Source organism: Lates calcarifer, linkage group LG12, assembly GCF_001640805.2.
Source record: "Lates calcarifer isolate ASB-BC8 linkage group LG12, TLL_Latcal_v3, whole genome shotgun sequence".
Lineage (NCBI taxonomy): Eukaryota > Metazoa > Chordata > Actinopteri > Centropomidae > Lates > Lates calcarifer.
In genome coordinates, this window is record NC_066844.1 from 21,743,942 (window position 1) to 21,763,461 (window position 19,520).

Genomic DNA, 19,520 nt, shown 5'->3' on the forward strand with positions numbered 1-19,520 from the left:
GTTTACGCACTGTGCGTACTCCTGTGGCCGCGGGCAGCGCCCTCCCAGATAAATCAGTGCCAGAGGAAGAGACGCTCCAGCCGCTGATTGGCTGCCGCGCTGCGCTCCAATCACTGAGCTGTAGTGATTCCTCTCACACAGACCGGAGCGGGCGGCTTGTAAAGTTGCGGCTCAGTTAAGCGTCAGAGACACAAAACACGAACAGGTTTTCACGTCAGGGCGAGAGTCCAACAGAGGAAGTCGAGGGGGAGGAGTACAGAAAGCTCACGGGGGGGAATCTGGATCTGTTCAGCTGCGGTTGAGTGGTCTAAATGGACTCTCTCGGGTTGAAACGACCGAGGACGATTTTGGATGATAAAAGGACACGTTTCCTCTCGTTAAAATGACGGTGATGTTTGTTTAAAACGCCAGCAGTCGGAGGATTTGACTGAGGATGACCGCCCTCATGAGGAAGGTGCAGCAGGTGCTGCTCCTGCTGCTGCTGCCGTGTGCTCTCCAGCTCTGCAGCGCTCAGACAGAAGGAGGTGGGCTCACACATAAACACACAAACACTCACTCACACACACACACACACACACACACACAATCTCTGATAACTTTCCTTGGACAAATCCCTCTGAACACTCAGAGCTGGAGATGTGTACATTGTGTGTTTTCTGATGTAGGAAAACACCGGTCACTCCTGAGAAACCTTAGACACCAGAACCTGTTCCGCACACGTAAAACTTGTTTGCTGTGACTCACCTGCACCTCTCCCATGATCCTGTGTGTGCGTGTGTGTGTGTGTGCTTTATTATGTTTGTCTCAGTTGTTTCAAGCTTTTGCGACACTGTGGCCCAACCTTTCACCGCCTGTTGACTGACAACCACAGAAAAAGATCTTTTTCTTTGAAGTGGGAAACTTTTATATTTAAACCTCTTTTTTTGTTGGGGATTTATTACTTAAGTAAAGGCAACAGCACCACAGTGTAAATCTATTCCTTTACAAGTAAAAGTACTATGTTTTGGATGAAGTATCAGTATCATTATTATCAGTGATGTGTTAAAGTATGTTGAAGCTGATTAAAGTGAAGTCAATTCTGCTTTTATACAGCTGGGTAGTTTAATCTGCAGCAAAATATAACATTTTAGTTTTTTTCTTTTTAAGTAAAACGTTAAACTTTAAAATAACTAGGGCTGCAATTTAGGATTAATTTCATCATGGACTCATCCTCATTATTTTTGTAAGAAAACAGAAAAAAAATGCCAAGACTTGTTTGTCTGATCTACAGTCCAAAACTCACAGATATTCAATATAAGTCACAGAAAAGCAACATGTCCTCACAACAAAGAAATATTTGCCCATTAATCATCTATTGATGCTCTAATCAGTTAATTGACTGATGTTTCAGAAATTGTGGTTTCAGCAGAGTAGAGGAAGAGAAATGGAAATAAGTTTATGTAAGAATATTCCTTGAGTAAAAGTACTAAGTTATTTTCTAACACAGAGTATGTCGATGTGTTTGTGGCAGAGAGAGGTGTTATGATTTTAATCTCGGTGGAACTCTGTGACCTTTGACCTCGTGTTGCTGTCGCTGTCACTTGGCCGCAGGTGAGCCGAGTGGCGCGCTTCGTTTGAGGAAAAACAACAACAATGTGAACATGAGCTCATCGATCTTTAGGCAGCTGATGCTCAGATGACAGAGCCTTTGGCATGAAATGAACACACACACACACACAAAAAAAAAAAAAAAAAAAAACCCAACACACACAAAACCCAACAAAAATGCTAATACAAAAACTTACAAACCCTTTTCATTGGATCATTTGATTGTTGAGACTTTACTGACTCACAGATACTAAACCACCTGAATGTGTGTCCTGTGTATTTCATTTAAGATACACAACTGCTTTATATTGTGACTGATTTACTTGCTTGTGTTGGTCGAACATTAAAACATATTTCAAGGTATAGAGATATAATTCTATGTTGTTTACTCGTCAGTCCTGGTCCTTGTCAAACAGGATTGTGTTGTGCAGTAACCAGGCAGTTGTGAAAGAGTTGCTGTTGTTTTGCTGATGCAGAAAGGTGGATCTGCTGTGCACCAACCTTTGATATGAACACACCAGTTGTAATGTTTGAGGCAAACTGGCCAGTCACAATAGAATAACTAATGGTAATGGAGTGTAGTTGTGGTGACCTGGAGGCATTCATGGCATCTTTTTGTGTAACATCAAAGCCTTTTTTTGTTGTTGTTGCTCCATCCTGCACCTTTCATCAATAAAACATGAATTGTATTGTGAAGAGAAATTAATTTCACATGCTTGTTTGCACATAATTCACCAGAGGGATGCACATTACACAAACTGAATCTACACTGTAAATAAAAGACAAAGGTACTGCCAACTTGAGCAAATTCAAATTCAAATTTAAGTTACTGTGCCAAGAGGAAGAAGAAATGAATTTTTACTCCACAAATAAAACAAGACAAGAAAAAACTCAGGTGTAAGATGTGTGATGTGATTTAAGTGTGTGACACTGACACTGCGGAGTAAGATCTGATTTATTATCTGTAAAAAAAAAAAACCACAATAGTTAGTACAACCTTTTTAAATTGCTTCTGTGCTTTTACAGGTGTGACTTATCCAAATAACAGATGCGTCAAAAAGCAAATATGCTGTTGCTCCTCTTGCCAGAGCATGATGTTAAGCAACTCTCTACGTCAGCTTCAGTAAAGTGCAAGGGAACGGTCCTGCACACTGGAAATACAGAAGAAGAAGAAAAAGCTCTTTCTGTTCATTTGTGCACAACAACCTCTGGCTGTAAACCAGTGAATGCACCATGAAGTAGTTCATGTGCTCAGGTGTCTGTCTTTGTGTGTGTGTGTGTGTATGTGTGTGTGTGTGTGTGTGTGTGTGCGCGTGTGCTCACCTGTGAGGCATGCAGTAATCTCTGTCCATCCTGTGCCAAGTTTCTGTTTACTTCAGTCATCGTCTCAACCGCTTTATTGAGCTTGTTTATCTCCTCCTCCCTCTATTGTTTTCTTTCTCTCTCTTGCTTCTTCTTGTGTATTGAAACCTTGGTAACAGACGAATGAAAATAACAGCTAAACCTGATCCGTGTTATGTTTTCGTCATGTGATAGGTTACACTTTAGCACTGAGGACAATGACACCATTTTGCAGCGAGTACATGCTCTGCGTATGATGGTTAGCGATGGAGTGATTGTGAGGGCCGATGTGCTGCACCGTCTGTAAAGACACACTGACAGTGAAGTGTCCGTGCAGAGGCTCGGTCTTGATGCACTAGGACTCTTGTTTTGCACTCTTTTGAAATAGTGTGTCCTTGCGTGTGTGTGTGTGTGTGTGTGTACATTGACTCTAAACCCTCCACCCCATTCATTTTTTCTCCCTCATCCATCTGCCAACACTGAAAGTCCTCCTTTGACAGAGAAAACCCACTCAGCCAGTTGACATTGTCAGCTTCCACAGCCGCTGATTGTGCATTGTCTGCATGACTGCCATACCATTTAATCATATACTGTACTCTGTGTGTACATATCGGTTTGTCCTCCCCTTCTGTACTGTATAGATGCTTTACATATTGTTACGTGTGGAAGGTTCTTGAATGTACATGTGCAGGGCGTTCATCAGTATTTCCCCACAGGCTAATTCAAACAGTGTAGAGTCAACACCTCAAGTCATCCACTGATAGCACCGAGCTGCTCTCAGGAATTAACCAAGGTGGGGTAGATAAAGAGCTTCACCCTTGAGCAGCTAATCAACTGACATGACTGACATTTTTGATTAACTGGCTTCTGTCAGCATGCAAACACTTGTGTATGGTGAAGAGATTGTGTAAAGTAAGTAGTTCATAACCTCATAACTTTTTTTTTTTGCATGTGACCCCCTATAAAGAAGAGATGTTTACTTGTGACCATTCTACACTGACTGATAAAATGATCGAGTAGGAAAAAAAAAGAAAATCAGAAAAAACTAACATAATCTTGCCTAGCAAAATGTTTTTTCTCCTTTAACCTCTTAATCATCTGTGACCACTCGTGTCTTTCTCCCTGCGATGGTCGCAACAGAAAAAAGATAGATTAGATAGATTAACTCGCAACCACTTTGATAAGAAATCGTTTCAATCCTTTATCCAGAAAAATGCTGAACACTCTCAGATTTGAGTGTCTCAGATGATGCTGATTCGCATCATTGTCACCTGTGTTTCTTTGGGTTTCAGACTGTTGATCAGACAAAGCGAGACATGATACAGTAAGCACACGTCACCATGGATGTTTATAAAAATAGATTTCTTTTTCATTTCACAGACCAAACCATCAATCAACCGATCAAAGAAATAACCTGCAGATTAACTGATCATGAGAATAATTGTTAGTTGCAGCCCTAGTTCTCCAATTTATCTCCCTCTTGATGAAAAGATCTACTGAAGTGTCAACAAACCAGCAACAAAATAGCATCAACACTGATACAAAAATGTTAACAAGTTAAAAAGGAGCCACATGCAGTTTTTATATGCAGTTTTATTTGTTAACAAGCCTTTAGCCTAGCGATGTGGTACCATCTCAGTCTGACACGTGATCACTTCGACGTCCTGTTCTTCACATTCTGCCAACATTAAGTGAAAGCTACGAAAGGCTTAGGTTTATTTAACTCCATGCCTCCATTTCTAACACAGGGTTTCTGTCCAAATAACCCTGGTGATATCATTAAAGCTTATTATTTCAGACTTTAGAAAACTCTGCCTGAGGTGCCCCACATGATGACTAAACTGTTCTTCTTTATGGGCAAAATCAGAGGAATGCCCCATTAAAGGCTTGTTTCACCTAAATTGCACATTTTCAACTTCCCGTCAGTGGTGTCCAGGCATGGTGATGAGATATTTGCCTCTGAGTCTCCTGCCGCCACTCCAACAATAATGTTTCTTCCCGGAAACAATGTCCTGGTTATTCTTGATAATCCCCAGACGTCACTATTGTGAGTTAGTCTTTATTTCTGGAAAGAAAGCTTTCAGCAGCATAAACAAAATTCCATTCACCTCTGTTGTACTGTGGCGGCGGTGGCTCAACTTTCCAAACTATCTAAAAATATCTTCAAGTAAAACTAAAACAGTTTTCATGGTCAGGCAACATGCAGGGGGTGATACGTGTTTTCTGTGAACTGACCCTTTAATGATAATTGTTCCTGTAAACCTGATGTTCTGAAAAACACAATAAAATGACTCTTATTGAGACTTTATTGCCATTGGACATGCTCATTGCACCGCTGTCTCACACACACACACAGTGCTGTGACCTCCCTGCTGTGCTCTGGGGTTAATAATTATTAGCCTTTTTGTGCCCTTGTTGATCCTGTTGTTCTAGTGGGCTCTATTTTGACTCAGATGTCAGTGGATGGAATGTGTTTGTGTGTTGAGCACACTTCATGTGTGGGACTGGTTTAACACACATTCCTGAAGTCTCTGAAACAACAACAGGAAAGAAAAATCTTTTTTTTTCATATGATAGTAAATAAACATTTAATGTGTTCATGACAACGCTTATTGATCATATGGTTAAAGGGTCAGTTCACCAAAGAAATCTTTTCATTACTAGCTGATGTCTGGCCATGCTGATGGGTGACAGGTGCGTGTTGGTGTCTCAGTCAACAACATTAAGTTGTTTTGTAGTTTGGCTGTTGATTTGTCCCACTTATCAACACAATCTGAACACAGAGACATGATGCACATACATTTAGACTCAGTGAGACTTTGAGGATATCACTGCCTCGTTACCCAATGTGACAAATCAGAGACAATTGATTCTCTAAATGACTGCAGTACTTGCCTGAGAATTTTTTAAAGTTTTCCTCTTTAACAAAGTGATCTGATGATAGTTGTGTGTTCGACTGTGTGTACACTGCAAACAGGAACTGCTAATAGTGGATTCAGCATGCTTCTAATGGTGCCAGTTTATCAAAATGTAAACAAATATGAGCTAAAAAATAGGGTTCAAGCTGCAGCCCAGCCAATTATTAAAAAGTAAGATGAAGAATAATAATAGGTGAGATATCTCGTCCTGTTTCAGGGAAAAATTAAAATGTCATTTGTGACACTTGAACATTACACTCTTATGTGATTAGTGAATATCTGATTTGTCATTTTTGGAGCCTGGTTGCAGTGATTAGATCTGAGTATGAGTACAGTGGAGGGCTGAGGGTGGGTGATGAGAATGGTTTCCAGTTCATCACAAAGGTGCTGGACTGGGTCGAGGTCTGGGCTCTGTGCAGGTCATGTCTCCAACACCAAAGTCTGAAAACTGTTTCTTTAAGGACCTCACTTTGTGCACTGGGGTATTGTCATGTTGAAAAAGGCTTTCCCCACAACATCTGAAGCTGGCTATCGTCTATCATTGTAAGGTTAAGATTTCTGTTGAGTGGAAATCATGAAAAATGGCCCCTGTCCACATACTTTTGTTCAGGGGCCATTTTTCATGATATATTACATTATATTGTGTATGTGCCAATGTGACCAGTGTGCATATGTTTTTATTTGTGTGCGTGTGCAAAGTAATGATTTCTAGATGACATTCAGATCAACAGTCAAGTTCAACCCTCTGTCCTCACTTCCCTGCTGATTCTCTCCTGGCTGACATTTGAATAGCAAAGCAGCTCTCAAGTGACGCTGAATGGCTGAACTCCCACAGATCATAAACAAGGCCTCGTATGTTTGTCTCAGAGAGGGACACGTCCCGTACACAATCGTCAGCTTGTTTCACACTGTTACAGTACATTTGTTGATGAAGTGTGAGCAGAACACTGTGCCTTGTAGTGAGAGACACAAAACAGTCTTTGTGAAATCTGTTGTCTCATTAATGATTTATTAGATTCTCTGTAGGATTAGTTTTTACTGTGATACCATTACATGAACATCAGTGAACGTTTTTCTTTGTAACTTATGTGTCTGGCTGTATGGCCCTCTCTTCCCATTTAGCATAGATGCAAATACATTACTGAGAACTGACTCGTGACACATACATCTGTAACATTTACTCTAAAATGTAATGAAAGTGACAGAATGTGTGTTAAAGGATAGAAAGATCAATATTTACCAACTTTCACCTTTTCTGTAGCTCTCAGCACCGACCTCATTCCCTCCTACTGAAGATGTCGATTTTTTTTAATGGGTCACATTTTATGTAGTTTATAGTTTATAGTTAGATAGTTATAGGTTTATAGTTTTCTTCTCAAAAAAGGCTGAGTAACGTCCTGACAGCTGGGCTCTGTAGTTTTTAGCTAAAGTTAATTACATAAGAGTTAATAGTGTTTTTGTCTGGGACTATTTTCAGTCGCGGATTAACACACATTTGGTGTTCTATAAGCAAAACCAGGTTCTGGCAACACAGACAACACACATGGAAAGGATGAGTTCGCTGTTGGGATTTATTGACAATGTAAAAAAAAAGTATCACTAGACTTTAAAATTGTGTACTTTATCTGACGTGTTGACTTTAAAGACATTTGTATTCTTCACCTTTTCAGTGGTCATCTGTTACGGCACCAAGAACATCCTGAGTATGACAGGAAACACAGAGAATCAGTACAATCTGATGAAGGAGAGGTACACCGGCTGTGAGATTGTGATGGGAAACCTTGAGATCGCCATGATGGAGCACACCAGAGACTTCTCCTTCCTGCGGGTGAGGCTTTGAATGGCATTGGGGCATCACAACGTGTTTACAGAGAAGATCACTGGTAGTCATTTCAAAGAACAACAGCGTGTGTCACTGCATGTGAAAATCTTAGTCACTGAGAACTGGTAACTAGCCCAGACAAGGGTGCTAAAACCAAAGCAAGCTGTTGTCTCTGTCTATAGCAGATGATGTCTTTGTCTCAAAGGCACAATGAGCTCATTTACGTCCCCTCTTCAAGTCCTTTTCCACATTAATCACTGCAATACAGTCATGGTGACTAACAACACAAGTGGAACACACATCTGCTGCCAGGTTGTGATAACAATCAATTGGATTAACAACAGCATCTCTTTCCCATGTTTTTTTTTTTGACACAGTCTATCAGGGAGGTGACAGGCTACATCCTGTTCGCCGTCAACGAGTTCAGCTGCCTGCCTCTGGACCAGCTGCGCGTCATCAGAGGCACCACGCTGTACGAAAACGAGTACGCTTTGGCTGTGATGGTCAACTACCAGAAGGAAGGGCAGCATGGCCTCCAGGAACTGGGCCTGACACACCTCACAGGTACACAAGAAGTCGCTCAGTTAGTTGGAGTGAATGTTTAAAATGTGGGAGGCCGCAGAAGAGCAGATAAGAGCTCAGACTGGGATGTGACACTCGATTACGTCTGGAGCTCCCACGCCCACGCAGTGTGGGCCACACCTTTGGAGTACTGGTCGTAGGAGAGCACAGTGTGTGTGTGTGCAGTCGCTGTGATGTGAAGTTCCAGGAATGTCTCATGCACTCAACCGCTCAACCGCCCAACTGCCATTGTAACATGAGCCCCGGCACATTATACTGAAGTTGTATGTGCTGTAGTAAACAGCGAATGGCTGAGTGTGATGGGATGAGTCATGGGCCTGTTTGGGCCTGCTCTGCTTAATTGTCCTTTACCCATTTACATGCATGTGTGTACCGCCCACAGAGATACTGGAGGGAGGAGTGAAGATCATCCAGAATAAGTTCCTGAGCTACGCTCCGCAGGTGAACTGGCTGGACATAGTGAAGGATGGAACAGCTCATATCATGATTGAGGGCAACGGGCCTAAGAGTGAGTGTAAAGGATGATGATACAGACATGAGCATCAGTTCTATATCAGAGGATTGGTTCATACAACATGCTTATACAACCTGAAACATACTTGAAACTATTTTAATGTGTTGTTATGGTCACATACAGCAAATATGAGACTTCAGTAACCTGAGTTAAACCACTCAAGTGGATAAAGTTGGAAGAGTTACAGTGTTTTTAGTTCAGATTTTTGTTTGTGTGTTTGTGTTACTTTCTCTCAGCCACAGTGCAGTGAGAAAACACAGGTAAAACAAAAAGAGGGAATTTTGCTCCAAAGTAACTTTGGGAGATCCCCTCTTGGTTTTTCCAGCTCATACAGCCAAAGCGTCCTATTAGCTTCAGCTGAACTTTATACACATTAACAACAATACATTTGATCTCTTTCACTGAAGTCGCTTCAAAATGTGAACCTGTCCTTTAAGTTCAGACTTAAAGTACATTAAAATACATCCGTTGATAATGACGTTGTGTCTCCAGAGCCGTGTGACAAAGCCTGTGGAGACGTGCCATGTTGGGGACCAGGAAATGACAGCTGCCAGATCTGTGAGTGAAATCAATACCTCTTCATTTTGCAAGTCAGTTATGTAAAACAGTCTTAATACAGATGTTGCAATACATTTTTTACTGTACATTTTCAATTACATTTTGCCACTACATAATAAACATAGTGACATTTACACTGATTTTACTGATATTTATCTACAAATACACACAGCAATTTAGTCTAAAACAGATTTCATTTGACAATGAAATACTCTGCAGATTACTACTTCTCCTCCTCCTGTATTACTTTACTTAATATTGATGTTACTTCATACTGTATATGTCACCTATTTTAGAGAGGAGTTACATTATTTGAATCATTTTGAAAAACATTTTTAGTTAAAGTTACACGCATATGCTTGTTATATGAAACAAAATCATAATGTGGGGCTGTCTTAGTTTTAAAAAGTTTATGAACCACTACTGTAACAGAATAACAGATTAACTTATCCTCAACTTTCTTTCAGTGACAAAGACTGTGTGCGCCCCTCAGTGTAACGGCCGATGCTTTGGTCAAAACCCCAGCGAGTGTTGTCACATTGAGTGCGCCGGAGGCTGCACTGGACCTCTAGATACAGACTGCTTTGTGAGTCTGCTGCCTTAATAGGCCTTTTTACACTGAAGTCGTTTTGACACGTCGCAGTGGGAAAAGCACAGGTGCAAATAATAAAATTAAGGATGGCTGAATTCCATTTAGCCCATGTCTAACTGGGACATGTGAATAACACAGAGTTACTTTTCCCACCATGACGAGTCAAAATCTCTGCTGTTAAAAAGGCCTGTTATAGACATAAACACACAAATGGACAAAACAAATCTGTAACTTCTTGTCGTTGTTGAACGTGCCGTGTGCGTCTTTTTACAGGCTTGCAGGAACTTCAACAATTCGGGCCCTTGTGTACCTCTGTGTCCTCAGCCCCTCATCTACAACAAGCACACATTCAAACTGGAGCCCAACCCCGATGCTAAGTACCAGTACGGCTCCATCTGTGTGGCCCAGTGCCCCAGTGAGTCCCTACACAGGCCGCCTTATACCCTCATGTTCACACAGACTCACAGATTAAATACTGTAGCTGCACTCCGTATGTGAGAGCTGCTTGTAGCTACAACAATGTCGTCATTGCTCATTCACAGATTTTCATAGACCAGTTGTTACACTTTGTAAAATATTATCTTAACATGCTTGTTTTTGGTTGATGTCACTATTTGACAGTGTTTTCTGTATTGATTTACAGCTAACTTTGTGGTGGATGGCAGCTCATGTGTGAGCAACTGTCCAATTGATAAAATGGAGGTGGAGAAGAATGGAGTGAAAAGATGTGAGCCCTGTGGAGGCCTCTGTCCAAAAGGTATTTACACAGTTCAGTCTAGACAGTTGTTTTATGTACAGAATGAATATATATATATATATATATATATATTCCCCAGTGAATATATATATACAGTTGAGTACATTATTTGGGGAAATGTATTTCTACTTCCCACCACTGCCGTTGGTTCTAACTGACTCTGTCATTTGTTTAAAGCTGTACTTCATTATCTTAAGCTTCTCTTCCTCCTCCTCTTCTTCATCTTCCTCCCAGTTTGCCGTGGCACAGGAAGTTCAACCAGACAAACTGTCGACGCTTTCAACATTGACAGTTTCATAAACTGCACTAAGATCCAGGGCAGTCTGCACTTCCTGGTGACAGGGATCAACGGGTAAACAAGACTCTTACTGTTAATAGTCGCCCTTATTTATTATAAAATTCAAAAGAAATGTTACTATATTTAATGTAAGTATTTTATCTTGCATTTAATGGCTGCTTTCTGCCTGCTTTCTGTCTCTTTCCTTCTGTTAAAAGTGATAAGTACAATGGTGTGCCACCCCTCGATCCAGAAAAACTGAAAATCTTTAACACCGTGCAGGAGATCACAGGTGTGTGCGAGAGTTGATTTTTTTCAAACTTTCACTGCACTTTTGTTTTTAATGTCACATCATGGTTTTTGCAGTGCCTCTGAAACAGCGTCTCTGTTTTCAGACGTCCTCTGTATCCAGTCGTGGCCTGAAAACATGTCTGACCTGTCAGTCTTCTCTAACCTCCAAACAATTCAGGGAAGAACACTTTACAAGTGAGCAATAGTTGTTTTTTCTCTTTGTTCTAACACTGCTTTTGTCTCTCTTGTTGACTCATGTCACATTGCTATCATGTTGTTGTATCTTTGTGATGCAGACAACCCCTTGACTGACATGAATCTGTTTTTTTGTGTCTCATATCTTGTATCCCCTTTTTATATGTCATTTTTACATCGTGTAGAGGAGTGAGCTCTAGAAGGTACAGTAAATAATTCACATGCCTGCCACTCCCTGCCTTGTCATGTGCGATGTTTCACTTTAAAATATCTTTTCTTGGTGTCTGTTTTCTACATTATTCTGTGATTTGGTGGTGGGCACAGCTCTTTAATGAGTTCACATGGTTTTCTTGCATCTTCTGAAAGGTATTTGAGTGGAAAATGTTGGAATCTGAGAGTCTGGTTGTATTTTATGGAAGCAAATAAAGCAGTAGGTAATTACAGGCCGTGCTGTACTATTTGTTAAGGTTCACAAATTCAGAAAACAAACACAAGTGGATATTAAATTCAAGTCAAATCAAAAAAGTCTCTTGGATTGATTCAGACACCAAAATTCAAACAAAACCCTCAGGCTACCTAGGATGACAAGCAATGAGACGTGACTAAAATCAGACATTCGTTCCACCAGATTATCTTTAGTCACTGATATGATCCAAGAGACTGAGTGACTGGAAACAATAGACTCTTGAGTTTTTAGATCTGAAGATGACGTACTGATTCTGATCAGCAGGAATATGGTTTCTTGAATGTTGGAAATGTGTGTTTTCTTCCTGAATTTGTGAAAATTTCACATTTTTAAAATGACAAAGCATGAAATTCTTTGCTTCCACAGTATTTTAAAAGAAACCACAACACGCATTCATTGCTTTAACAGCATTTATTTTATTTTTCAGGGGCTACTCTCTTCTGGTGATGAGGATCCCCTCTCTGACCTCCCTGGGGTTACGGTCACTGCGTAAAATAAACGATGGCAGTGTCTATATCACGGGAAACAAGAATCTCTGCTACCACAACACTGTCAACTGGACGCGCATCTTGAGCAGCAGCTCAAGGCCGCAGCGACGCCAGAGGCACATTGACATCAGGGAAAACCGACCAAGAAACGAGTGTGGTGAGTGAGGTTGGATCATTTTAATCCAGCTCAATTATACACATTAATGTTGATGATGATACAGTAAAGTCTTGTTCCTCTGTGTGTGCAGTTAACGATGGCCAAGTGTGTGACCCCCTGTGCTCCTCTGATGGCTGCTGGGGTCCTGGGCCAGACCAGTGCATGTCCTGTAAGAAATACAGCAGGGGGGGAACGTGCGTGCCAGACTGCATGTTCTTAACTGGGTAAGTCTTCACAAAATTACTAATAATAGGAATAACGATATCCACCCTGTTTGTCTTGCGTGAGTAATGTTTGCTGTGTGCGTAGCTGTCCCAAGTGATTCAATCTTATCTACAGCCTGTTGAGAGGTTTTGAAAGTGAAGTGACTCTTGCCTTGAATGCAGGAAGAAGCGTGAGTTTGCTACACCATCAGGGGAGTGTATGCCCTGTCACCCTGAGTGTAAAGTCCAGGAGGGGAAGGAGACCTGCACAGGCCCGGTACGCTTCTCTCAACTCTAACTGATGCCAGACTATCAAGCTGTAACTGCTGCAAAACAAACAAGTTCTACAAACTCAAGAATCCTGTTGATAACTTTGTGTGTGCTGCTGCCACCTAGTGGACATCTCTCCACTGACTTTGAACCAGTTTTTTGTACATGTCCACCTGCTTCTTTTTGTCTGAACTCTAACTCCTTCCCTCTTCCAGGGAGCAGATCAGTGTGTGGCCTGTGCCAGCCTGCAGGACGGCCCGCACTGCGTCTCCTCGTGTCCCGAGGGCGTGATGGGAGAGGAGGGGGTCATCTTTAAATACCCCAACAAGCAAGGCCACTGTGAGCCATGCCACATCAACTGTACGCAAGGGTAAGGAATGAGTGGAGTTCTGTGTTTATGCACACATATGCATGTTTTTGTGTTTTAAACAGACCCCTTAATTTCTTTGTATTTAGGTGCTGCGGTCCAAGAATTGAAGACTGCGTGGGGTCTGCTCGGTACATCTCTGGGTACGTTTCTCCTCTCGTTCTCCTCAACATATGTCAAATGATTCTCACATTTTGATTCTGACAATGTGGCACCTCTTCTTCCTTGTCATCTTGACCTCCAGACAAGAGACGACGGCCATCGTGCTGGGAGTGATTGCCCTCATCTTCGCCTCATTCTCCATCTTCGTGCTGACCGTTCTGTACCGCAGAGGTATTGCCATTCGTCGCAAGCGAGCTATGAGGAGATACATGCAGAGTGGAGAGGTCAGTCACAGTCTGCCATTCTGGCATCGTCCTTCTGTTATGCTTCATTTGGGGTTCATTAATGTATGCTTTACTCACCCACACACAGGGTTTTGAACCTATGGACGCTGGAGAGAAAGGAGCTAAAGTTCATGCTCGGACTCTGAAGCCCACAGAGCTGCGTAAGATCAAGCTGCTGGGTACTGGAGTGTTTGGATCGGTCCACAAGGTACAAGGTGTTTGCCACAGTTGCCCATACAATTTTCCTCTTACACGTTTAACTTTTATTTACCAAATCATGTTTCTCTGCTTTCTGTGCCTCACAGGGTATTTGGATTCCAGAGGGCGATACAGTGAAGCTTCCTGTGGCCATAAAGACGATTACTGATCGCAGTGGTCGGCAGACCTTCAACGAGCTGACAGATGTAAGAAAACTTGACTTAAAGGAACCGCCATTAAAAATATATCATTTGAGTGTAAAATACTCTCTGCCTGAAGGCTTGAAATGTGGCTCTGAAATGTTTCCAGTCTACATGTCAAAATGTATCAAACTACTGAATGTTGACACTAAAAGAAATCACTGATGTTTCCACCCTAAATGTTTCCCACAGCACATGACGGCGATGGGAAGCTTGGACCACATTAACGTCGTCAGGACGCTGGGTATCTGCCCCGGGACCAGCCTGCAGCTCGTCACCCAGCTCAGCACTCAGGGCTCGTTGCTGGATCATGTCAGGACGTATAAGAACAACCTCAGCCCGCAGAAGCTGCTCAACTGGTGTGTTCAAATTGCAAAGGTAAAGGACTAATGAGTTTTTTGTCTGTGTGTATGGGTTTACTTTTTCACATTGTTTGTTCTATTCCATCAGTAGTCCAAGCACATAAACACACTCTTGCCCTTTTTCATCAGGGTATGTATTACCTGGAGGAGAACAGGATGGTCCACAGGAACCTGGCCGCCAGAAATGTGCTCCTGAAGAATAACTTCACCGTCCAGATCTCAGACTACGGCATTGCAGACCTGCTTTATCCTGACGACAAGAAGTACTTTTACAATGAGTCCAAGGTCTGTAGTCTGGCAGAAAAGATACAATAGATGAATGAACATTCAGTAAAATGATCAAAGTTTATTAACACAGGGTTTGACGTGATTTCCTTTGAGATGTTGATCTTGTTTTCTAACAATAAATGACCACTTATGTTTTCACTGAAGTAGATAATAGAGACATTTCCTGTTTATATCTTTAGACACCTATCAAATGGATGGCCTTGGAGAGCATCTTGTTTCGCAGATACACACACCAGAGTGATGTCTGGAGTTATGGTGAGTTTTAAACCACGCTGCATGTCCCAATTTGGTTTGTGAAAACAGTGGTTGAGGTGTGGATGTTTGAGTTGTGCCATTGCTGTTTAATGCCACACTGAAACCATTCCTCTCGTTTAGGTGTGACAATATGGGAGATGATGTCCTATGGAGTGGAACCGTACACGACAATGCGTCCACAGGAAGTTCCCAATCTGCTGGAAAAGGGCGAGCGTCTCTCTCAACCTCCAATTTGCACTATTGATGTCTACATGGTCATGGTCAAGTGTGAGTGTCTCTCTTCTGTTCTTCTTTAACATTTGGTCTGAACTAAAAGATAGCATTAGTAATACAAAAACATGCTTTTTATCCATGCTAGCAGTGTGACTCAAGGGGTGGCTTAAAGTGCTTAAATATATTCAAATGGATTGCTGTGAAATTTGGTCCAGAAATTCATGTCCCCATGAGGGTGAATTGTAATCAGTTCTTGCAAAGCTTGTGACAGTCCCATCAGCCTCAGCTGGACTTTGTGTTTAGAGCTAATCAGCAAATGTCAGCATGGTAAACCAAGATGGTGAATGTGAACACTACACCTGCTTAGCATCAGCAGGTTAGTGTTGTCATTGTTGACAGTGAGTGGCAAAGTGTGACTCTTAATTTCCAGGTTGGATGATAGATGAAAATGTACGTCCAACGTTCAAAGAGCTGGCCAATGAATTTACCAGGATGGCCAGAGACCCGCCTCGCTACCTGGTGATCAAGGTAATAAAGACTTTGTGTTTGAGTTTGGAGCTTCATTAAAAGTGTGCATGCAGCGCACTGATCTATGTCTCACCATTGTCCACCAGGAGGACTGCAGCCAACAGGATTCGCCCCTGGATGAAGTTGCCCAGCGGAGTGCAGACCTGGACGACCTGGATGATCTAGACCTTGAGCTGAAGGACCAGGAGGCGGAGGAGGTCGTGGATGGCATGACTCCAGGGTCCCACTATTTCTCTCAGTCCAGGAGCCTCAGTCGCCTCTCCAAGATAGACACTCACAGAGTAAGGGACACCACTTCCTGTTAATATTACAGACAGTTTATGTTTGGAAAAGTCATTTCTCTCACCTCCAGGGTCTTAATTTCACTCTTTCCTTGTAAAGGTGGTTCTTAATCCATCAAGCACAGCTGGATACCTGCCTATGACCCCAGGTTTTGACAACCCAGGACAGGTAATTAAAACAGAAGTCAAAGTATTCAAAGATATCATCAATCCATCATCCTACTGCACATCCCTACTAATGTCATTTCACTAATACAAGTCTGTTTGTGTTGTCTTGTGCAGGCTCCGTGGCAGTCACGCTCTCGACTTAACTCAGCCCGCACCGTGTCTGAGAGCTCGGAGGGCTGTGGCACAGCAGTGGAGCTGGAGATGAACGAGGACTTCTCTCTGGCAGGGAGCCTGAAAAGAAGATGTCATCGTGAGGACAGCGCTTATATGTCGCAGAGGGACAGCATGTCCGGTGGGCCACCGGAGACTCCATCCCCAGAGATGGAGGAAGAAGACCAGAATGGATACGTGCTTCCTGGAGACAGTCCAGAGAGAGGTGATAGCATCATTCATAACAGCATCACTGCAAATTTACATGGCCCTAACTATTGTTCCCTGAAAATGGGAAACAGCCCTAGAAGTCTAGGGAAGTTCACAACCTCCAAGTTCCTTAAAAATGTTATTTTGAGGCCGATACAGAGACTGAACATGAAATCAAATACCATATTTACTTGTGTACCATGTTATATTTATTTGTCAGTTTAACTAATTGTTTAAAATAAACATTTGGGGAAATACATTTATGAGAATTTGATGATATTGATTCCACTCTCAAGTCTATAAGATAAATATGAAGCTACAGCCAGCAGCAGGTCAGCTTAGATTAGCACAGAGACAAAAAAGAGGGGGGGGGGGGGACAGCTAGCTTAGGCCTGTGTGAAGGTAACAAAATGTTGCCCTAAAATGACAAATTAACATGTTATATCTCATTTGTTTAATGTGTAATGTGTGTAAAAAGAAGTGAGGCAGGCGTTCAAAACAGACTCCAGGAAGTCACTGGTCCCAGCCAAGAAATAGTCTGTCACATGAAGCCGTGTGGTCCTCTCACACCTTTTCACCTTCTTACTCTTGGTTTTTGTATAGATTAAACAAACTTGTTAATTAGTTTGAGGGGTGTTGGTAAGTGGATTCTGTTACCTTTGCACAGAGCCAAGCTGTTTCCCCCTGTTACCAGTCTATATGTTAAACTAAGCTAACCAGCTCCTGGTGTTAGTTCACCGTAAAGTCCTGAGAGTGGTATCAGTACTATCAATAAGTCCATTATCTATACCGCTTATCCTCTGAGGGTCACAGTGGGCTGGAGCCAGAAAGCTTCTTGCTGTGAGGCAACAGTGATAACAACTGTACCACTGTGCCACACAAGAACACATGCAGAGAGTGCACAAGTTACATTTCCAGTTCTTACAATGTCATATTTTTGTTTTAAAGAAAAGAAGAAATGGGAAAAAAGAAATGTAGAAAAATAATTATCACATACAGAAATATTTTTTTAAAAAGCATATTAAGGTAGGCGTGCTAAGGTATCACAAAAGAAGACAAGAAGCCGCAAAGGGGTGTATGCCCATCTCAGTATCATATCAACTGGCAATAAAAAAGGTGCCTTCACCCTGTAAAGATGTAAAGTCATTTTTTAAAGATGATCTTCTCCTCAGGTAATGCAAAAAGAAAAGAAAAAAAGACTTTGGTCTCACTTTATCCACTTTTCTTTTTGTTGTTTTTTTCAGATACCCTACTTTCTTCATCTCGAGCTGCTCCTGGCAGGATGAGGAAGTCTCATTCATCAGGCCTCCTGGATGACCCAGACGATGAAGAGTATGAGTATATGAACAAACAGACGCCCGTCACACCCAGGCACAGTAGCCAGTGGCAGAGGCCGAACAAAAAGCGAACCTCCTCCGTGTCGTCGCAAGTGACATCGTGCTCAGGTGACACCATGCTGTCTATGGAGGTCAGGGGACTTCACACGAGGAGCAAGGACAACTCTTATTCAGAGCAGCAGGGGTCCAACGACGTTGAGTATGAATACATGGACATCAGAGGAAGCGAGAAAGACGAAAGCCCACCGGCGCACGACCCTCCTCCGACACAGGTAAGGATTGGAGGACAGGTGGAGAATGAGGAGGATGAGTACGTGGAGGACAGTAATTATCATTACACCAACAGACAGCCGAAGCTGCGACAAGCTCTTCAAGACAACAAGGAGCTGAAGATACAGGGCAGTGACAATGGCGAGGCGTACGAGTATGAGGACATGGACTGCTTCGCTGCCCTGCAGCCTGGAGATGCGGTGGTGTACCATAACGTAAAGAGGGACTTGGAGGGAGCGGTGGGGGGCACAGACGCGCATCACTCTGGGTTTGAACCGTACGTGAAAGTGCGAGCTGGAGTCGGGGTTGGTGAACCCAGAGCTGGAGACAGCTCTTTTGACAATCCAGACTACTGGCACAGCAGGGTGTTCCTGAAGCCCAAAGCAGTGCCTACATGAAGAACATTTTAAATCTCACTAACTTCCCTCTGAGATATATTCATGAAGGACCTGAAACAGGAAATGCAATCAAAAGCCACGTTAATAATGTAGCCTGAGACACCAGTTAAAAAACTTTTTCACAGCTTCGTTGTCTGTTACAGGCTGACATTACATCTCGTATTTAGGCATTTGATTTGTGGCATTTCCAGAAGTAATAGCACTGACTGTTGAAAACACTACCAGAAACAAACAGATTACAAGCTATATTTTTCTGTTTACATTTTGAAATGAACAAACCATGTTTTTGAGAACAAATGCATATGTTGGCAGTTTCTTTAATGTTTCCAGACCTCTTTGTGTGATTATATATGAAATACATTTTCTACACAATAAAAATATTTTGAATAACTATTTTGAAGCAGCGGCTTTTTATTTTAACTTGCCAGTACAGCGTGATCATGTGTGCATATGTTCCTCAGTTCAGGGTCTTATAATGGAAGTAAAAGTTCAACTGTCGTTCAGCTGTTGTCTGATAGCTACATAGACTGTAGCAGGACCAGATTTACCACCAAGGGGCCTGGGGCAAAAACAAGCCGTGGGCCCCATTGACCCACTATTTCTCCTTCTCTATGAACTGTGAATCTACCCAGTCACCATCAGCTATCTACAGTTTCTCATACTAGATAAATGTATGGTAATTTATTGAAACACAAAAGTAACCAGGAATGTGCATCTTGTAAATGCAGTGTCTGCCATCACTGACACTGGAAGCACAATAGGAGGGTGTCTTTTAATGGCCTCTACAGGAGGAATGATCACAGCCATGGGTGACAAAATGGATCCCTGGGCACAGACATGAGCCCCCCAGTCCTTCTACATAGGGAAGACACCTCAACACTTGGATGCAAA

General features: G+C 42.2%; 1 protein-coding gene across 3 annotated transcripts; it reads left to right on the forward strand.

Moving 5' to 3' along the window:
* The first annotated feature begins 127 nt into the window (after positions 1-127).
* erbb3a (erb-b2 receptor tyrosine kinase 3a) lies at positions 128-19,022 on the forward strand. Of its 3 annotated transcripts, XM_051074469.1 has the most exons (30): positions 128-524; positions 7,517-7,674; positions 8,046-8,232; positions 8,633-8,758; positions 9,257-9,322; positions 9,790-9,908; positions 10,188-10,329; positions 10,558-10,671; positions 10,906-11,023; positions 11,167-11,240; positions 11,344-11,434; positions 11,620-11,637; positions 12,328-12,545; positions 12,637-12,769; positions 12,932-13,025; positions 13,234-13,388; positions 13,475-13,528; positions 13,630-13,771; positions 13,860-13,979; positions 14,077-14,175; positions 14,362-14,547; positions 14,661-14,816; positions 14,999-15,074; positions 15,195-15,341; positions 15,718-15,815; positions 15,902-16,096; positions 16,197-16,265; positions 16,379-16,640; positions 17,869-18,233; positions 18,308-18,509. In XM_051074469.1, exons 1-30 carry the CDS (start codon positions 434-436, stop codon positions 18,365-18,367), a joined length of 3,933 nt encoding a protein of 1,310 aa, XP_050930426.1. In that variant the 5' UTR covers positions 128-433; the 3' UTR covers positions 18,368-18,509. The 3 variants fall into 3 exon arrangements, with proteins under 3 accessions (XP_050930426.1, XP_018529018.1, XP_050930425.1); XM_018673502.2 differs by having other exon boundaries at positions 17,869-19,022; XM_051074468.1 differs by lacking the exon at positions 11,620-11,637 and having other exon boundaries at positions 17,869-19,022.
* Positions 19,023-19,520: the final 498 nt, after the last annotated feature.

Bases quoted from the DNA above. Each gene is read 5' to 3' on its own strand.
- erbb3a (XM_018673502.2), top strand. From the start codon at position 434: ATGACCGCCCTCATGAGGAAGGTGCAGCAGGTGCTGCTCCTGCTGCTG. The intron at 9,323-9,789 runs GTGAGTGAAATC...ACTTTCTTTCAG, and splicing joins AAATGACAGCTGCCAGATCT to TGACAAAGACTGTGTGCGCC. The intron at 13,529-13,629 runs GTACGTTTCTCC...CTTGACCTCCAG, and splicing joins TCTGCTCGGTACATCTCTGG to ACAAGAGACGACGGCCATCG.